Here is a 15,397-nt window from a genome sequence, read left to right on the forward strand (position 1 = left end):
CTTGTCAAATTAACGTCAAAAGTTTTTTTTATACATTTTAGGTAACCCTAACCTTTTTCCTAACCTTAATCTAATTATCCTAACCTGCTACGTTAATTATCACAATCTGCTACGTTAATTCTCCTAACCTGCTACGAAAAGTCCCATCTGACAAAAGCTGTATCCGTCTAGTTAAAAAAACTGTCATCAGCAAGGTAAGAGAACCATCATTATGAAATTCACCTCTATTAAAATTGATCGTAGCCTAGCCTTCATTTTCAATTTTCCTCTTAATATAAGACATCAAAAACATTCTAAATGTTTATGGTGCTTTAAGAGAAAAAGTCTTCATCCAAAAATACCTTTTTAATATCCAAAAGTGCCATAACCTGTGCAATCAGACAATATTAGGCTACATTATCGAAACATAAATATCATATTTTGACAGGGCCTATGAAACATATTACTAAATAAATTATAGTAAATTAGCCTATTTGTCTAAAATAATAGAGTGAATTAAAAAGAAACAGGTTTATAATAATGAAACCAAAAATTAAGTCTGTATCGAACGTTTTTAAGTTTACCTCTTATCAAAGCATGACACCTATAGGCCTATAATTATGCTAGTATTAGGCTATGCCTATAACGTAGCCAGACTACATTTACTATACTAATATTAGATATAATACAATACAACACAATTCAGTACAATAGTTTATCTGTTCAGATCACTATGCTACCTGAACTCAAACCTGTATTCGCAAAAGTAAAAAAAAAAAAAAAGGTCTCTCTCTTGGGTTCTGACTATTAAAAACGTTTCTGAAATGATGGCCTCGCTGTAATTAGAACATTTTGAGATAAAAGATTCGTCAGACGAGTAAATCTGGTGTAGTATTTCAGGCTTTTGTTTTTGACGGTTTCTATGAGGAAGAGATCTGAGACGGTTGTTTATAGCACATCCTCGTAAGCACCCGAGTGAGTCTGGACGCAGAATAGGCGCACTGTTAATATGCTCTCTATCGTGTATTATGAATGTGGTACACGGGACGGGTTTTCAAACACACTTTCTAAAATAACGTATCAAGGTGTCATGCAGATGTAGCCTACTAAAAAGACAACCCTATGCTCCTGCGAAAATGTAACTTGTTTTCCACTCCCGGATGCACCAATATTATTTATTTCTCGCACATGTTCAAATGTGTTTACCCCCATTAAATTTAGTAACCTATTACTAGAATTCCGTTGTGAGTAATTTTTTTTTAATGGAAAGCATTTTCCTTTAATTTCTAATATCCTAGAATCGTTTTCTTGTGACACTGCACGTTATTTCCCTCCTCTCTTTGTCTAGCTGCTGGTTATGCTACTCAACTTCTTTGTAACGGATAGCCTAATTTATTAGGCCTGGGCTACCGTATTCAAAGTAAACAATTAATAATAATTCAAATGAAAATGTAAACACAATTGAAGGAAGAATTGTCACGTGGTATGTTCCGCACATATGGGTCTGTTGGAAATCAGAACATGGGTCCGAAATTAACTATAAATAAAGTCCAAGCTATAGGCCTAAATGACAAACACTAACGCTTGGTTGGCCTATGGATTTTTACCAAGGTAATGTTGATATTCCTTTGAGGCTTTTCAGAATTTGAGCCCAAAATACACCCTTGCATATTACCAATGTGATCTAAATCAGTCTAATATGGATGTGTCCTCTTAATCGTGCGTGTGTGTGTGCGTGTGTGGCCTATGGGGGAGGGGGAGACACCTCAAAGCTGTGATTATCTTGAGTGGCTTCGCCCAGTATTGTTACCTGCTGGGACAGCGGCACAGCCCCTCTAAATAAATTGCAAATGGCCTTGGGCAATAAGGGCCCTCCTTTGATCAGCCGCACTAGCAAACGAGAAAAATGTGCAGTCAGTCAATCAAACTCACAAGCCTTCACACAACAATGGGACCGACCTTGGTTTCTTTTTTTGTTTTTAAATTCATGTATTTCATTAGCCTATCACGATACGTCTGCTGGTTGGTCGGGCGCGACGCGATCAATAATTGATAGCAAGCGCAACGGCTGATTTCCCGCCTCTCCTTTGGCGCGCTTGTCACTTACTGTTGTCAGAACACATTTGCTTTGATGACACATTTGAGGAAGTAAGAAATGGCATCACATGTGATTATAAATTTACGGATTGGTAAAAGTTAGAGCTCCTTCAAACTGAATTTCCCAATTGAAGTCATCTACCGGGCTCTAAATGCACAAGCACGGCTGAGGTGAGGTGTAGCCTATCCTTGTAAGAGGAGATATGAAGAGGATTTGAACTTTTTTTGTCATGTGTCAGTAAACAGAATGAATTGTTTAAAAGGTGCGTGGATCACAGGGTAAAAAGTTGCTCTTTATACTGAAAGCTTTGGGGCATGGGAGACATAGAGTTTAAAGATGGGGAAACACTTTGAGACCAAGATCCATTTCGGATCTAGGCTACTCCCACATGTGAAATTAATGTGAATGTTTGGATAAGAAGAAGTGGGTTTACTATTTAGTAAGTTTAGTTTATGGTGCAAGGTTCAGGCTGTGTTTAGATTGTGGACTATGGTCTTTCCAAGTAGGCTAAATATCAGGGTTATTTAATAAAAAAGGCCTATAGGCAATGTAGGCCTATAGGCTGAATGAAGCATAGGCTAAGCTTAACCTCTGAAAAAAGCATATTGGCTAAAATGTCCACCTGTGTGTTGTCTGTTGCATTCCTTGTTGGAGGGTGAGTGATTTGTACAAAATCCTCAGGTGAGAAAAGTTTTAAGCAAAGTCACAAATGAGGGAAAAACAACATGTATGAACGGCTTAAAAGAAATGACAGCTGCATCCATTTGCTCCCCCCTCCATCTCCTCCTCCGTTCTGTTCTTCCAGCACCATTTCCTCTTTTAATTATCCCCAAGCAAAAAGATGGAGCACATCAGACGCATCGCGGTAAATCCCAGCCCTGGCACGAGCTCATAGCAGTTCCCGCGTCTGCGTCTGGCAAGCCCGATATAGAACGCGCGCTGGCAGCGCCAGAGAGAGAGGCCGCCTGGAGATTTTTAATGGAAGAATGGGGAGGATGATCTCTGAGCAAAACAGGTATTCACTCTATTCACGTGATAGGCTTTGGCGAGCACAGAGCGATCACGCCGCGTTTTCAACACCAGATTAGCCAATTCTGAAGAGAAGCCTCCATCGAATTAATATATATATATATATATATATATATACAAACCCCTTGTTTACACCCCAGAAGAGCCAGCAAGATAGTGTTCTTTAAATGACTGCTTAGAATGGGCGACATTGGAGGCCTACTTGGTCCTATCTCTGCCTGCAATATTCTGGGGATATATTGTGATGGTTTTTGACAGTGAGTTTAAAGACATCATGGTTTGGAATTTGAAGCCATTTTCAGTTTTAGTGCAGTTCAATGTCTCTTTGTTTTGACTAAAATGTGTTTGCAGGATGTTATAGGCTCAGTTTAATTACGTAGCCTATCAAATATGTGGTATGGCGCTTTCTTTCCCAAGTGTGTAAAATAAAAAAAAAGGTTGAGAGTTTCATAATTTCCTATGTGATTAGCCTACACATATTGCAGGATTGGGTAGGTTACTTTCTAAATGTAATTAGTTACTTATTCAAAATTGTAATCAGTACTGAAACTTTTGGATTACCCAAACTCAAAAACGTAATCTGATTACTCTCAGTTACTATGACACAGAAAGGTGTCATAGTGTATTTTTTCCCTCAGGAAACATCCTTTTTGAATTTAAAAGAGTATCCAAGAAGTATTTATTTTTCTGGCAAACATCCTTTCTAAATTTAAAAGTAATCCAAGAAGTAATCAGCTAGGTTTTCTAAAGTATATGTAATCTGATTACAATATTTTTTATGGTAACTGATTATAGTTAGTTTTTTGTAGACAGATTACATGTAACTCCCCGGCACTATGTGTTCCTTGGACGACACAGAGATGGCTGCAATGCACCCCCCCCCCCCTTAACTTCTCTCTCCCTCGCTCCATCTTTCTCGTTCTAAGATGAAAAGTGGAATGCTCCACAGTGGCTGCTTTATTTCTCCTCTGTGATGTTGCTTTCCCTACAGGATGGGAAGGAGATGTCTTGTAGCACTGCTAAAGATGATAATTTGAGAGCTTCTGAAATAAGGTTCTCCTTTGCAAAACACAGGGGCACACAGATGCTGCGATCAGAATTAATGAGTGGAAAGGTTGGACACCATCCCAGAGGGTTAAAATGATGACAATAAAGATGTTGGTTGACTATGCTGTTATGATGAGTATGATAATAAAGATTCAGAACTAGGGTTTCAGCAAAGAACCTGAGATAATGATGAGAATTATGATGATGATGAGGATGAGGATGATGATGAGAATTATGATGATGAGGATGATGATGATGAGGATTATGGTGAGGATGAGGATGAGGAGGATGATTATGGTGATGATGAGGATCAGGATGATAATGATGATGATGATGATGATGATAGTGGTGTTAATGACAACGATGAATATGCAGTCCAAAAGCTTTAGCAAAACATTTAAGAAGAGTGCAGCTAGAATGATAAAGAGTCTAACGAAGAGTCTGATGAAGACTGAGTTCTATTATACACCCAAGACCTCAATTTGGTCACATTTTCTACCTCCCAAAAATTCTCACAAGAACCTTTACAGAAGCAGACATCTGATAAATCAGATACAATTACACTGCACAATGTGATAAAAGGATATCAATTATCTACTTATGTCACAGAAAAAGAGAGCTGCTTAAAACATGAAACCTAAAGAAGCCTAGGGGAATTTCAAGGCAACCATTATCAAAAAATGAAAGCTTATCGACTGTTCTTTAACTCTGATAATGAGTCACATTTGGTTAGAAACGTTGCCAGAGTAGCAGGTTTTTGCCCAGGAACAGAATGGCTATTGTGTTTCAGAAAATAGTCTTTCTACAGACTTGAAGCAGCAAAATGCAGAAGTAGAGAGAGTGCATGGGCTCTTATCCTCATGAAAGGCTAAAGGATGAGACTGAACTTTCTGGCATCAGCTGGGCTTTGGGAACAGAACACACAAGGGCAACTCTTTCTGGCCTTTTCCCTTCCGCTCTGGGGTATGTTTTACAAGCCAAAGCACTATTACTTTTCACATAGACTCAGACACAACTATGCCCTCCTTTTGCACACACACACACACACACACACACACACACACACACACACACACACACACACACACACACACACACACACACACACACACACACACACACACACACACACACACACACACACACACACACACACACACACAGTTGTCTGTACATGACATCAGAGTAGGTCTGCAGGCTATGGAAGCAAAAAGAGACCAGATCACTCTAGATTACATCAACACAAGGGCTTGATTCAATCAATAACATCAGAATCACTTACACACACACAGGTCTACGAACGGAACACAACCACGATTCTGTGACCTGAGATCAGAGAGAGTGAAAACATGAACTCACACTGAAATAAACTATGATAATCCGTTTAACATTTTCCTAACTTTTTCATATCAACATTCAATCATTTTTTTTCACATCAACCCCAAGTATTTGTAGAATATATGGCTTTGTTTCGTTTACTAGAGAGTGCACGAACAGTCTAACCTCCTGCAAATGTTAAAAGCTTGGTTGTTCACACTACATACAGCACCTAAAGGCCTTTTGTGTGATGTTTCAATGGGCGCATTACCATGTCATGGCTGAAAAAGGGTCGGTGTAAAGAAAACAGAATGAGGCAGGCATATGGGGTGGAGGGGGAGGTTTTGTATTTGTATAGGTAAACTCCAGCACTTGCGGGTAAAGAGTAGCCTATGGTTTAAGAGACAATTGGAATGGTCACTGACGTCTAAAAAGGTAACTTCTAGATACTACAATGTAGACACAGGTCTATTTTACTGTCAGTAGAAGAGTATAAAAAAGGGCCTGAGAGTCTGCTGAGGGCTACGGTGCAGACATCAAGCCCTCCAACCATGGGAAAGGTATGAGCTAACAGGTTTAGCTTACTTGTTCGATAATTGCTGATGTAATCAGGGAGATCACCAAATACTGTTAGGCTTAAGGTATAGGGAAGCTATTTGGCAAAGTAAGCTACGCATACAATTTATGAAGCTATGTCAAAGACTTAAGTTGTAAAACTACGCTGAGCAAAAATATGAACGCAACATGCAACAATTTCTAAAATTGTACTGAGTTACAGCTCATATAAGAAAAATCTGTCAATTGAAGTAAATAAATTAGGCCCTAATCTATGGATTTCACATGACTGGGAATACAGATATGCATGTGTTGGTCACAGATACCTAAAAAAAAAGTAGGGGCGTGGATCAGAAAACCAGTCAGTATCTGGGGTGACCACCATTTGTCTCATGCAGCGTTATACATCTCCTTAGAGTTGATCAGGCTGTTGATTGTGGGAGATATCTGTGGTGTGCAGCGACCCTTTACAGACCAAATCAAGCATACATAGGCTTAGGCACAATGCTTCTTAAGCTTGCCATAGTTTCAAATCAAATAGCATTTGTCGAGGGAGCTAGCTTGCTGAGGGAGCTAGCTTGCTGAGGGAGCTAGCTTGCTGAGGGAGCTAGCTTGAGGGAGCTAGCTTGCTGAGGGAGCTAGCTTGTCGAGGGAGCTAGCTTGCTGAGGGAGCTAGCTTGGTGAGGGAGCTAGCTTGTTGAGGATCAACACTACGTCCATGAGTCCGGCTTTCAGTCAAAAGTCATTTTACTATCATCATCGCCGACTCAGTATAAATAACTTTCTACATAAACTATTTTATACATTTCTGTTCTTCATAGATAATCTTTTACGAAGGCCACAACTTCCAGGGTCGACACTATGAGTGCAACAGTGACTGTGCTGACACGTTCAGACACTTCAACTGCTGTAACTCTATCAGGGTGACCGGCGGTCACTGGGTGGGCTACGAGAAGCCCAACTTCAATGGCTACCAGTACATCCTGAACAAGGGAGAGTACCCTGACTACCACCACTGGATGGGCTTCAACAACTGCATCCGTTCCTGCCAGATGTTCCCCCCCGTAAGTCAGTCAAACTGATGGATAGGGTTACTCCTGCCACACATCAAACGGCACTTTAGAAATCAGCGTCAATCACCAGCCTTTTGATGTCATTTATAGATACAGAGAGGAGTCAAAGCATCAAAGTCCACAAGGAGATCCAGTCATTTTTTAAAGGAATAGGAACACACCCCAAAGACTTACCTTCTTCATTTTCATTCTATTCATCATCACTCAGTGTTTTTGGCAGTATTATACTTCTGCTTTGAGATGTTTCTCCTCATTTGACTGAAGATCTATTTCTAAAGGAAGCAAGTCTCTGGTATTAATCGACGTGTAGAAATTCTTAGATCGCCCAGTGTATAAAACTCTACTGTGACCTCTGTGATCATTTCGCCCCTAATCACTTCTTGCCCTCTTTATTCCCTCCTTTCTGTCTCTTCTACCAACAGTACAGAGGAGCCTACAGAATGAGAATCTACAACAGGCCTGAGATGTCTGGTCACATGATGGAGTTCATGGACGACTGCCCCAACGTGTATGAGCGTTTCCACCACCGTGACATCTTCTCCTCCAACGTCATGGAAGGCTACTGGGTGTTCTACGAGCACCCCAACTATAGGGGTCGTCAGTACTTCCTCCGCCCCGGGGAGTACAGGGCCTGCAGCGACTGGGCCTGCCACAACCCCATGGTGGGCTCCTTCAGGAGAATGAGGAGTGGCCTGTAAGCTTCTCACATCTGGACTGTAACAAAGTGATTAAACGTGCTGGTTTTTAAATGTGACTTCTCTGTGTGATTTTCATTCCATCTGAAATTAATGGCAAAACAATAGCAAAGCTTTTGTGTAAGTAATTAAGTTTCAGCAATTAAGGGAAAGGGAAAGGGGGGATACCTAGTCAGTTGTACAACTGAATGGCTTCAACTCAAATGTGTCTTCTGCATTTAACCCAACCCCTCTGAATTAGAGGTGTGGGGGGCTGCCTTAATCGGCATCCACGTATTCGGCGCCCGGGGGCATTAGTGTATGGTTATTAGACAGGTGAATTGCTGTGTACAGTATGTATACTATACCATAATCAACACTAAAAGTTGGCTGCACCCTCAACGATTTATCCAGCTGTATTTCTGTATTTTGAAAGTTATATATCTTGAAAACTTGATTGCTGACATGCAAATCTTTTGGGAGTATATCAACAATGGACTAATGAAAACATACAAAAAGATAGTTTTTGGGTAGAGTTTTCCTTTAAGTAGGGCAGGGATGATACCAATATCGCCATACTCGTTAGTTTCGTGGCAAGGAAAACAGTAAAACAGCCCTAATGTTGGAAACAAAAATCATTATGCTGTCATCTAGAGTCACATTTATCTATTTTCCAAACTATAGCACACAATATTTTACATACAGCAGGTTTTTAAAGGACCAAAGAGTTTGGTCTGCTTCCTGTTTTCATTTTTGCCAAGGAAAAAATATTGCTATACTGGTATGTCACAGCCTTAACATTAAGTATATTATTGATTAACTAACTGATTGAATGAATGAACTGCAAATCAGAAACTCATTGCAACAAGTTCAATTCATTCTAAAGCTGTTAAGGATGGCTTAGTATTTTTCTCTCTCTCTGGCAGTCTGTCTGTACATTGTTAGCCTCAATGCCAATAAAGGCAGAGGTTGCAACTCTTATTGTGTGACTTCGGAAAGTGCCGTTGTACAGTATTTTCCATAGAGATAGAGAGCTTTTGACAGAGACAAAGAGCTGCTGCTGTGGGCAGCCCTATAGTTTTCTGTAGCCTGTAGAGCACATTGTGCTGACACGACAAAGCTTTGTGTCACATTTACAAAGGCCTGATCCCTGCAGGGTCTATAAAGAGGTCCAGTACCGCTCACTACCCCGGTCCGGTCCGAACTAAACACAGTCACAATGAGCAAGGTAAGCGTGAACACACTATGCGTTTCATGGGGAAATACAGGAAAGAGGCTCATTTAACAATTTTCTATGATAAACCGTGATACATCTTTCACATTTGGATTCGCTGGATACTATTATAAATAACTAAATAGCTTGCAATTTACCTAGAAATGATTGGCCATTAATGATATTGGAGGGGGATTTTAGGAGATGGTGAATAGAATGTGTTAAAGGCTCAAAGCTAATGTGCAAGTATGAATGGACTGGACGGAGAGGAGGGCAGCATAGTCTCAAAGGTAGGTTATTTTAGCAACACGGGTGTATTTGTTATCTAAAGCAGGGGCATTGGAGCCTGCTGGTTTTATATTCTACCTGATAATTAATTGGACACACCTGGTGTCCCAGGTCTAAATCAGTCCCTGATTAGAGAACAATTAAAAAATGCAGTGGAACTGGCTTCGAGCGCGAGTTGAGTTTGAGGGACCTGAAGGATTGTTTTATTAAACAGACTAAATAAAAGTCCCCCACAAGTTTTTCCTTTTTTGTCCACATATGGCGCACATGCAGAACTATTATTTTAACATGAGGTAAGCAGAGAGGAAGTGGGTCTACAACAGACTCATGTTTGAAAAGTCTGTTTAATAATACGATCCTTTAGATATTTTGTCTCAAATTCACTCTGTATTGGCCTAGGCCTACTACTCATCCATGACCCATCATCCTCTTCACTGCCTCAGCATACGAAACCTTCTGTTCTACTCTGACCCTGGCAACCTCAATCTATCTCTCTCGTACCGGGCACTTCTGATCCCCAGCAACATGGGCAAACTCACAATTGACACAACACAGTTTTTTCCAACGATACAACACATTCCTTTGTCCCATGCCCTAAAGCAGGTATTCCCAAAATAGGGTACGCGCAATGCCGTCGGGGGTACGCCAAATAAAAATGTGATTCACATTCTTCACATTTTCAAACAGTCCGTTTATATTTTCCAACGGGGCTATAATTTGGGTGAGGTTTTTTTCTCGCCTGAGTAGCCTTGTTTCACTGCCAAAAATAACATTTAACCATCTAGTGTTCAGCAAAATAACAACACAATGTCAAATACAGGTAGCCTAGTCAAATAATTAACATTCAATCACATTAACTGTTACTTTCTCATGGGAATTCCATTAACGGTTCTGTATGTAGCCAAATGTAGCTGCTGCTCATTCCGTTTGCTCGAAAATTGATAAATGGTTTAAAAAAGTAAGGCCCGCATCCATAGAGACAATACTACCAGCAGTACTACACTTGCACCTGTCGACGACACAAGTTGTTCTGCTTCCACGAGTACATCCAATGCTAGCATCAGTAATTCTACATTTGTTTTTAACCCAGCTAGAATGGACACTGACAGATGTGAATCTGATGCATCCGAAGAGCCAAGCACCGAAAAACAGACAGGGACGTTGGACCATCAAAGAGGCGCAAATATGATGAGAACTACATTGATTTGGGGTTCACTTATATTGGGAGTAGTGCCTTTCCTCAGCCACAGTGTGTTATATGTGCAAAAGTACTATCTCACAACTCGTTGAAACCTTCACTCTTGCGCAGACATTTAGAAACAAAACATGCCAATTTGAAAAATAAGCCACAGGAGTTTTTGAGCGAGAATTAAGACAACTTTCGAGTAGTAAGCAACAGATACCATTAATAACAAGGGGCTATAAGCGTCTTATATGGTGAGCTACAGAGTGGCTAGGACAGACAAGCCCCATACTATTGTGGAGGACTTAATTCTTCCTGCTGCCGCAGATATGGCTGGGACAATGCTGGGGGAAAAGGCCCAAAAAACTATACAGACAATGTCTTCATCAAACAACACTTGACGCATCAATGACATGGTAGGAGTGTTTTGAAACAATTACTGCTTCGCATACAAGCCAGTGAATTATATGCGTTACAGTTGGATGAGTCAGCAGACATGGCGGGTCTGGCACAGCTACTGGTATATGTCCGTTATGTTTATGGGGGGTCTGTTAAGGAAGACATCCTCTTCTGCAAACCACTGGAAACAGGACAACAGGAGAGGATATTTTTAAAGTACTGGACAATTTTTGTGACATCAAATGGACTTTGGTGGTCAAAATGTGTTGGTATCTGTATGACAGGGTGACAGGGTGACATAGCCATGACAGGGTGACATAGTAGAGTGGTAACACGCGTGCAAGCAGTTGCTCCAGACGCCACTTGGGTACACTGCAGCATCCACCAAGAGGCTCTTGCTGCCAAGGGAATGCCTGACAGCTTGAAAAACGTTTTGGACACTACAGTCAAAATGGTTAACTTTGTTAAAGCAAGGCTCCTGAACTCTTGCGTATTTTCTGCACTATGCAATGATATGGGCAGCGACCGTGTAACTATTTTACAACGTACAGAAGTGCGCTGGTTATCATGGGGCAAAGTATTGACACGTTTTTTAAAATTGAAAGACAAGCTTAAAGTTTTCTTTACTGACCATTTTCACTTGTCTGACCACTTGCATGATGATGAGTTTCTCACACGGCTGGCCTATCTGGGTGATGTTCGCCTGAGTGATCTGAATCTAGGATTACAGGAACTCTCCGCAACTATATTCAATGTGCGGGACAAAATTGAGGCTATGATTAAGAAGTTGGAGCTCTTCCCTGTCTGCATTAACAAGGAAAACACACAGGTCTTTCCATCATTGTATGATTTTTTGTGTGCAAATGAACTCAAGCTTCCGGACAATGTCAAATGTGATATAGCGAAGCACCTGAGTGAGTTGGGTGCGCAATCACGCAGGTACTTTCCCGAAATGAACGACACAAACAACTGGATTCGTTATCCCTTTCATGCCCTGCCTCCAGTCCACTTACCGATATCTGAACAAGAGAGCCTCATCGAAATTGCAACAAGCGGTTTTGTGAAAATGTAATTAAATCAGAAGCCACTGCCAGGTTTCTGGATTAGGCTGCGCTCAGAGTATCCTGCCTTGGCAAATCGCGCTGTTAAGACACTGATGCCCTTTGCAACCACGTACCTATGTGAGAGTGGATTCTCGGCCCTCACTAGCATGAAAACTAAATACAGGCACACACTGTGTGTGAAAAATGATTTAAGACTGAGACTCTCTCCAATACAACCCAACATTGCAGAGTTATGTGCATCCTTTCAAGCACACCCTTCTCATTAACCTGTGGTGAGTTATTCACAATTTTTGATCAACAAATAAAGTTTTATACGTAAGATGGCTAAATAAAGAGCAAAATTATTGATTATTATTATTATTTGTGCCCTGGTCCTATAAGAGCTCTTTGTCACTTCCCACGAGCCGGGTTGTGACAAAAACTCACACTCATTCTTATGTTTAATAAATGTATCGTATAGTGTGTGTGTGGCAGGCTTACAATGATGGAAAAAAACAACATTTCAGAGTGCGCTGACCCTGGTGCTAGAGGGGGTACGCAGCTGGAGGTTGAATGTTTGAAGGGGTACGGGACTATAAAAGGTTTAGGAACCACTGCCCTAAAGGATGTGTATGTACCTCAGTGCAGTTTTTGGGATGTGAAAATGAGCAGTGGATAATTTCTTATTGGTCCAATGACACTCTCTTCTTCGAAACATGTACTAAAAGTATATATTATAGGTAGGCTTGGCCTATTTCAATTTCACATCATAAATGGTGTACATTGGATTGCAGTTCCTGATAATGAACATGTAATTCTGTTTTCATTCTGTGCTAGGTTATTTACATTTTTCAGAAGACAGCCAAAACATTTCCTCAATATCTGTGTTATCATGTGTGCACCCAACCTTAGCGGTGTTGCCAACAACAGGATGCATCTGGTTTTCAGGGATACAGTTAATTCAACCTAGCTTCCTTTTCCGCTGGAAACCGGATGTGGAAACTCTGCTCAGGTGTTTCTTTACGTCTGCTACGTTAGCTTATTGTGTGTATCATTTTGATTTGAACTTTCCATCTCTCTTTTCTAGATTATATTCTACGAGGACAAAAACTTCCAGGGCCGCAACTATGAGTGCAGCAGCGACTGTGCTGAGATGCACAACCACTTCAGCCGCTGTAACTCCATAAAGGTGGACAGTGGCTGTTGGGTGGCCTACGAGAAACCCAACTACACTGGCTACCAGTACATGCTGAACAAGGGCGAGTACCCCGACTACCAGCGCTGGGCTGGCTTCAACGACTGCATCCGCTCCTGCCGTATGGTGCCCCCTGTGAGTGTACCACATCGTGTGTCCTCAGTCCCACATTGTTTTCAGTCCCTTGAGCTGAGGGCCTCAGTGCCTACTGTTTTTTTCTTTCTTAGCATTTATTGTAATTACTTGGCTAGATTCTTACTGACATTTGGCTGAGGCTATGACAAATAGATTCACAAATGCCACCTAACACCTTTTTTTTTAACACAGTCAATTTCTTCTTCACAAATGTCATGGTTCAAGTTATATTTCATTCTCATTATGGTACACTTACATTATCGTTTATATACTGTCTGTGTATCATTTAATATATCCATTGTCCATTTTGTCTGTCTTCTTCTTTCCCAGTATCGAGGAAACTACAGGATGAAGATCTACGAGCGCTCTGACTTCAGGGGTCAGAACATGGAGATGATGGAGGACTGCCCCGACCTGCACGAGAGCTTCCACAGCCGGGACATCTCCTCTGCCAACGTCATGGAGGGTTATTGGATCCTCCATGAGCACCCCCACTACAGGGGTCGTCAGTACTTCCTTCGCCCTGGCGAGTATAGGAGGCACAACGAGTGGGGAAGCTCCAGCCCCACCATCGGCTCCCTGAGACGTGTCACCGAGACCCCCTGAAGGTCAACCAAGACCCCCCTCTTCCTCCCCTAATGCAGCCCAATTCTAAATTCTGTACTGAAGCCCTACCCTCTATTGCTAGCACTGTTTGACTGTTGTGTATCTACTGTGGTCATCTGACCCTGAAATCACATTAATGTGATTGGGGGTTTTGTTCCATTTGGTGTTGGGTCTTCGCTGCTTTGCTTAGACTGGGGAAAGTAGAACTCGGTGCTCAGGCGATGCTCGTATGGTACCGGTGATGGTCTCTCTAGCTTTGGTTGTTACAGAGCAAAATGATGTGCTTTGCCAGTCCCCAACCCCCTGTCCTATAGGAACCAAAATAAATGAAAAGTTGATAAAAGTCAACCAAGGAGCCATTTGTTTTTATTAACTACTGTCATTATCAAAATAGGTGACGGGAACAGTCTTGTTTTGCATACTTTTATTAAAGTTCATTATTTGGCATTTTAAACAGAAGCCATGGAGTTGGATAGCCATAGAGGCATATACCTCAAGGTCCAACTCTGCAGACTGTTGTGACATCATCATCATCCCCCGATACACAAAGCAAAATGAACACGGAAACATTATTATTTGAAGCCGGTAATTAAAGAACAAAAAAAGGGTATCTGAGAATGGGCATGTAGGAGTCTTTATGAGATCACATGGTGCCGAGCAGGGGCTTTGGGTCCATGAAAGAAGCCCGTATTAGACCCACATCACAGGGCTAGCGCCAACTCAAAGGGGAAGAGTCAAAGTGTCCTGGTACTAGCCCCAAGCATCAAGCTCTCTCAGAACAAAAAAACTAAACCAAGTCTGCTTCCCTGCTCATGCATTTTTCAGCAGCCAGTGTGATAAGGAACCCTTTCAGAAATAAACATCAATTATTGAAATTGTTAATTAGACGCCCATAATTGGTGAAGATACACATGAATAAATAACTTTGACAATGAATTATTGATTAAAAAAATTGAAGCTCAGCTGGGAACACTTTTGAGTCTCTTTAGATCAAACAAAACAAGAAATATGAGTTTTGGCCTTGAGTAATGTTCAATTAAAGGACTGTAAAAGTCCAGTGATATGCCCTGCGTCCTCTGATATATGTGGACCCCAATCCCCACGGTCGTCAGTGCGCCAACAGGGTGAAACATGGGATCTGGCTCTGCCTAAACGGGGAAACGTTCGACAAAAGATTCACAGGGGGTTTGGCGTCTGTCGTAAATGGAAGTTAATGCAGGGGGTCCTGACATGATTCAAATCTAGTATCAACCATGCACGTTATGTTTGTGTGTCTCGGTATGTTTACCTCCGTACACGCTACATGCAAAGAACACGTATACTATAGGCCCTACTAGGCCGGCATAAAGCTGCATGGTCCCTCATCAATAGACTATTCTAGAACAGAAAAATATCCATGTATCAGACTCTCTACCTCTGCAAGTCATTAATACAATACATTCCATTACAAATATCAAGCTCCTTCCATAGAAGTACCAAAACAGTGAGATCTGACAAGATCCTGTCTTGTCTTCATTTATTCTTCATCAATGAACCCTTTGGACTTGTGATGGAGGGCTGATT

General features: G+C 41.3%; 2 protein-coding genes across 2 annotated transcripts; both read left to right on the plus strand.

Annotated features, from left to right (window-relative positions):
• The first annotated feature begins 5,921 nt into the window (after positions 1-5,921).
• On the plus strand, positions 5,922-7,847 carry crygmxl2 (crystallin, gamma MX, like 2). Its single transcript, XM_014158478.3, has 3 exons — positions 5,922-6,030; positions 6,847-7,089; positions 7,521-7,847. Exons 1-3 carry the CDS (start codon positions 6,022-6,024, stop codon positions 7,794-7,796), a joined length of 528 nt encoding a protein of 175 aa, XP_014013953.1. The 5' UTR covers positions 5,922-6,021; the 3' UTR covers positions 7,797-7,847.
• Positions 7,848-8,869: 1,022 nt separating this feature from the next.
• LOC106579031 (gamma-crystallin M2) lies at positions 8,870-14,182 on the plus strand. The gene is made up of 3 exons (XM_014158461.3): positions 8,870-9,000; positions 12,986-13,228; positions 13,559-14,182. The coding sequence occupies exons 1-3, from the start codon at positions 8,992-8,994 to the stop codon at positions 13,832-13,834; spliced, it is 528 nt and encodes a 175-aa protein (XP_014013936.1). The 5' UTR covers positions 8,870-8,991; the 3' UTR covers positions 13,835-14,182.
• Positions 14,183-15,397: the final 1,215 nt, after the last annotated feature.

The sequence above is a fragment of the Salmo salar genome, chromosome 19 (assembly GCF_965601325.2).
Source record: "Salmo salar chromosome 19, fSalSal1, whole genome shotgun sequence".
NCBI classification, from domain to species: domain Eukaryota; kingdom Metazoa; phylum Chordata; class Actinopteri; order Salmoniformes; family Salmonidae; genus Salmo; species Salmo salar.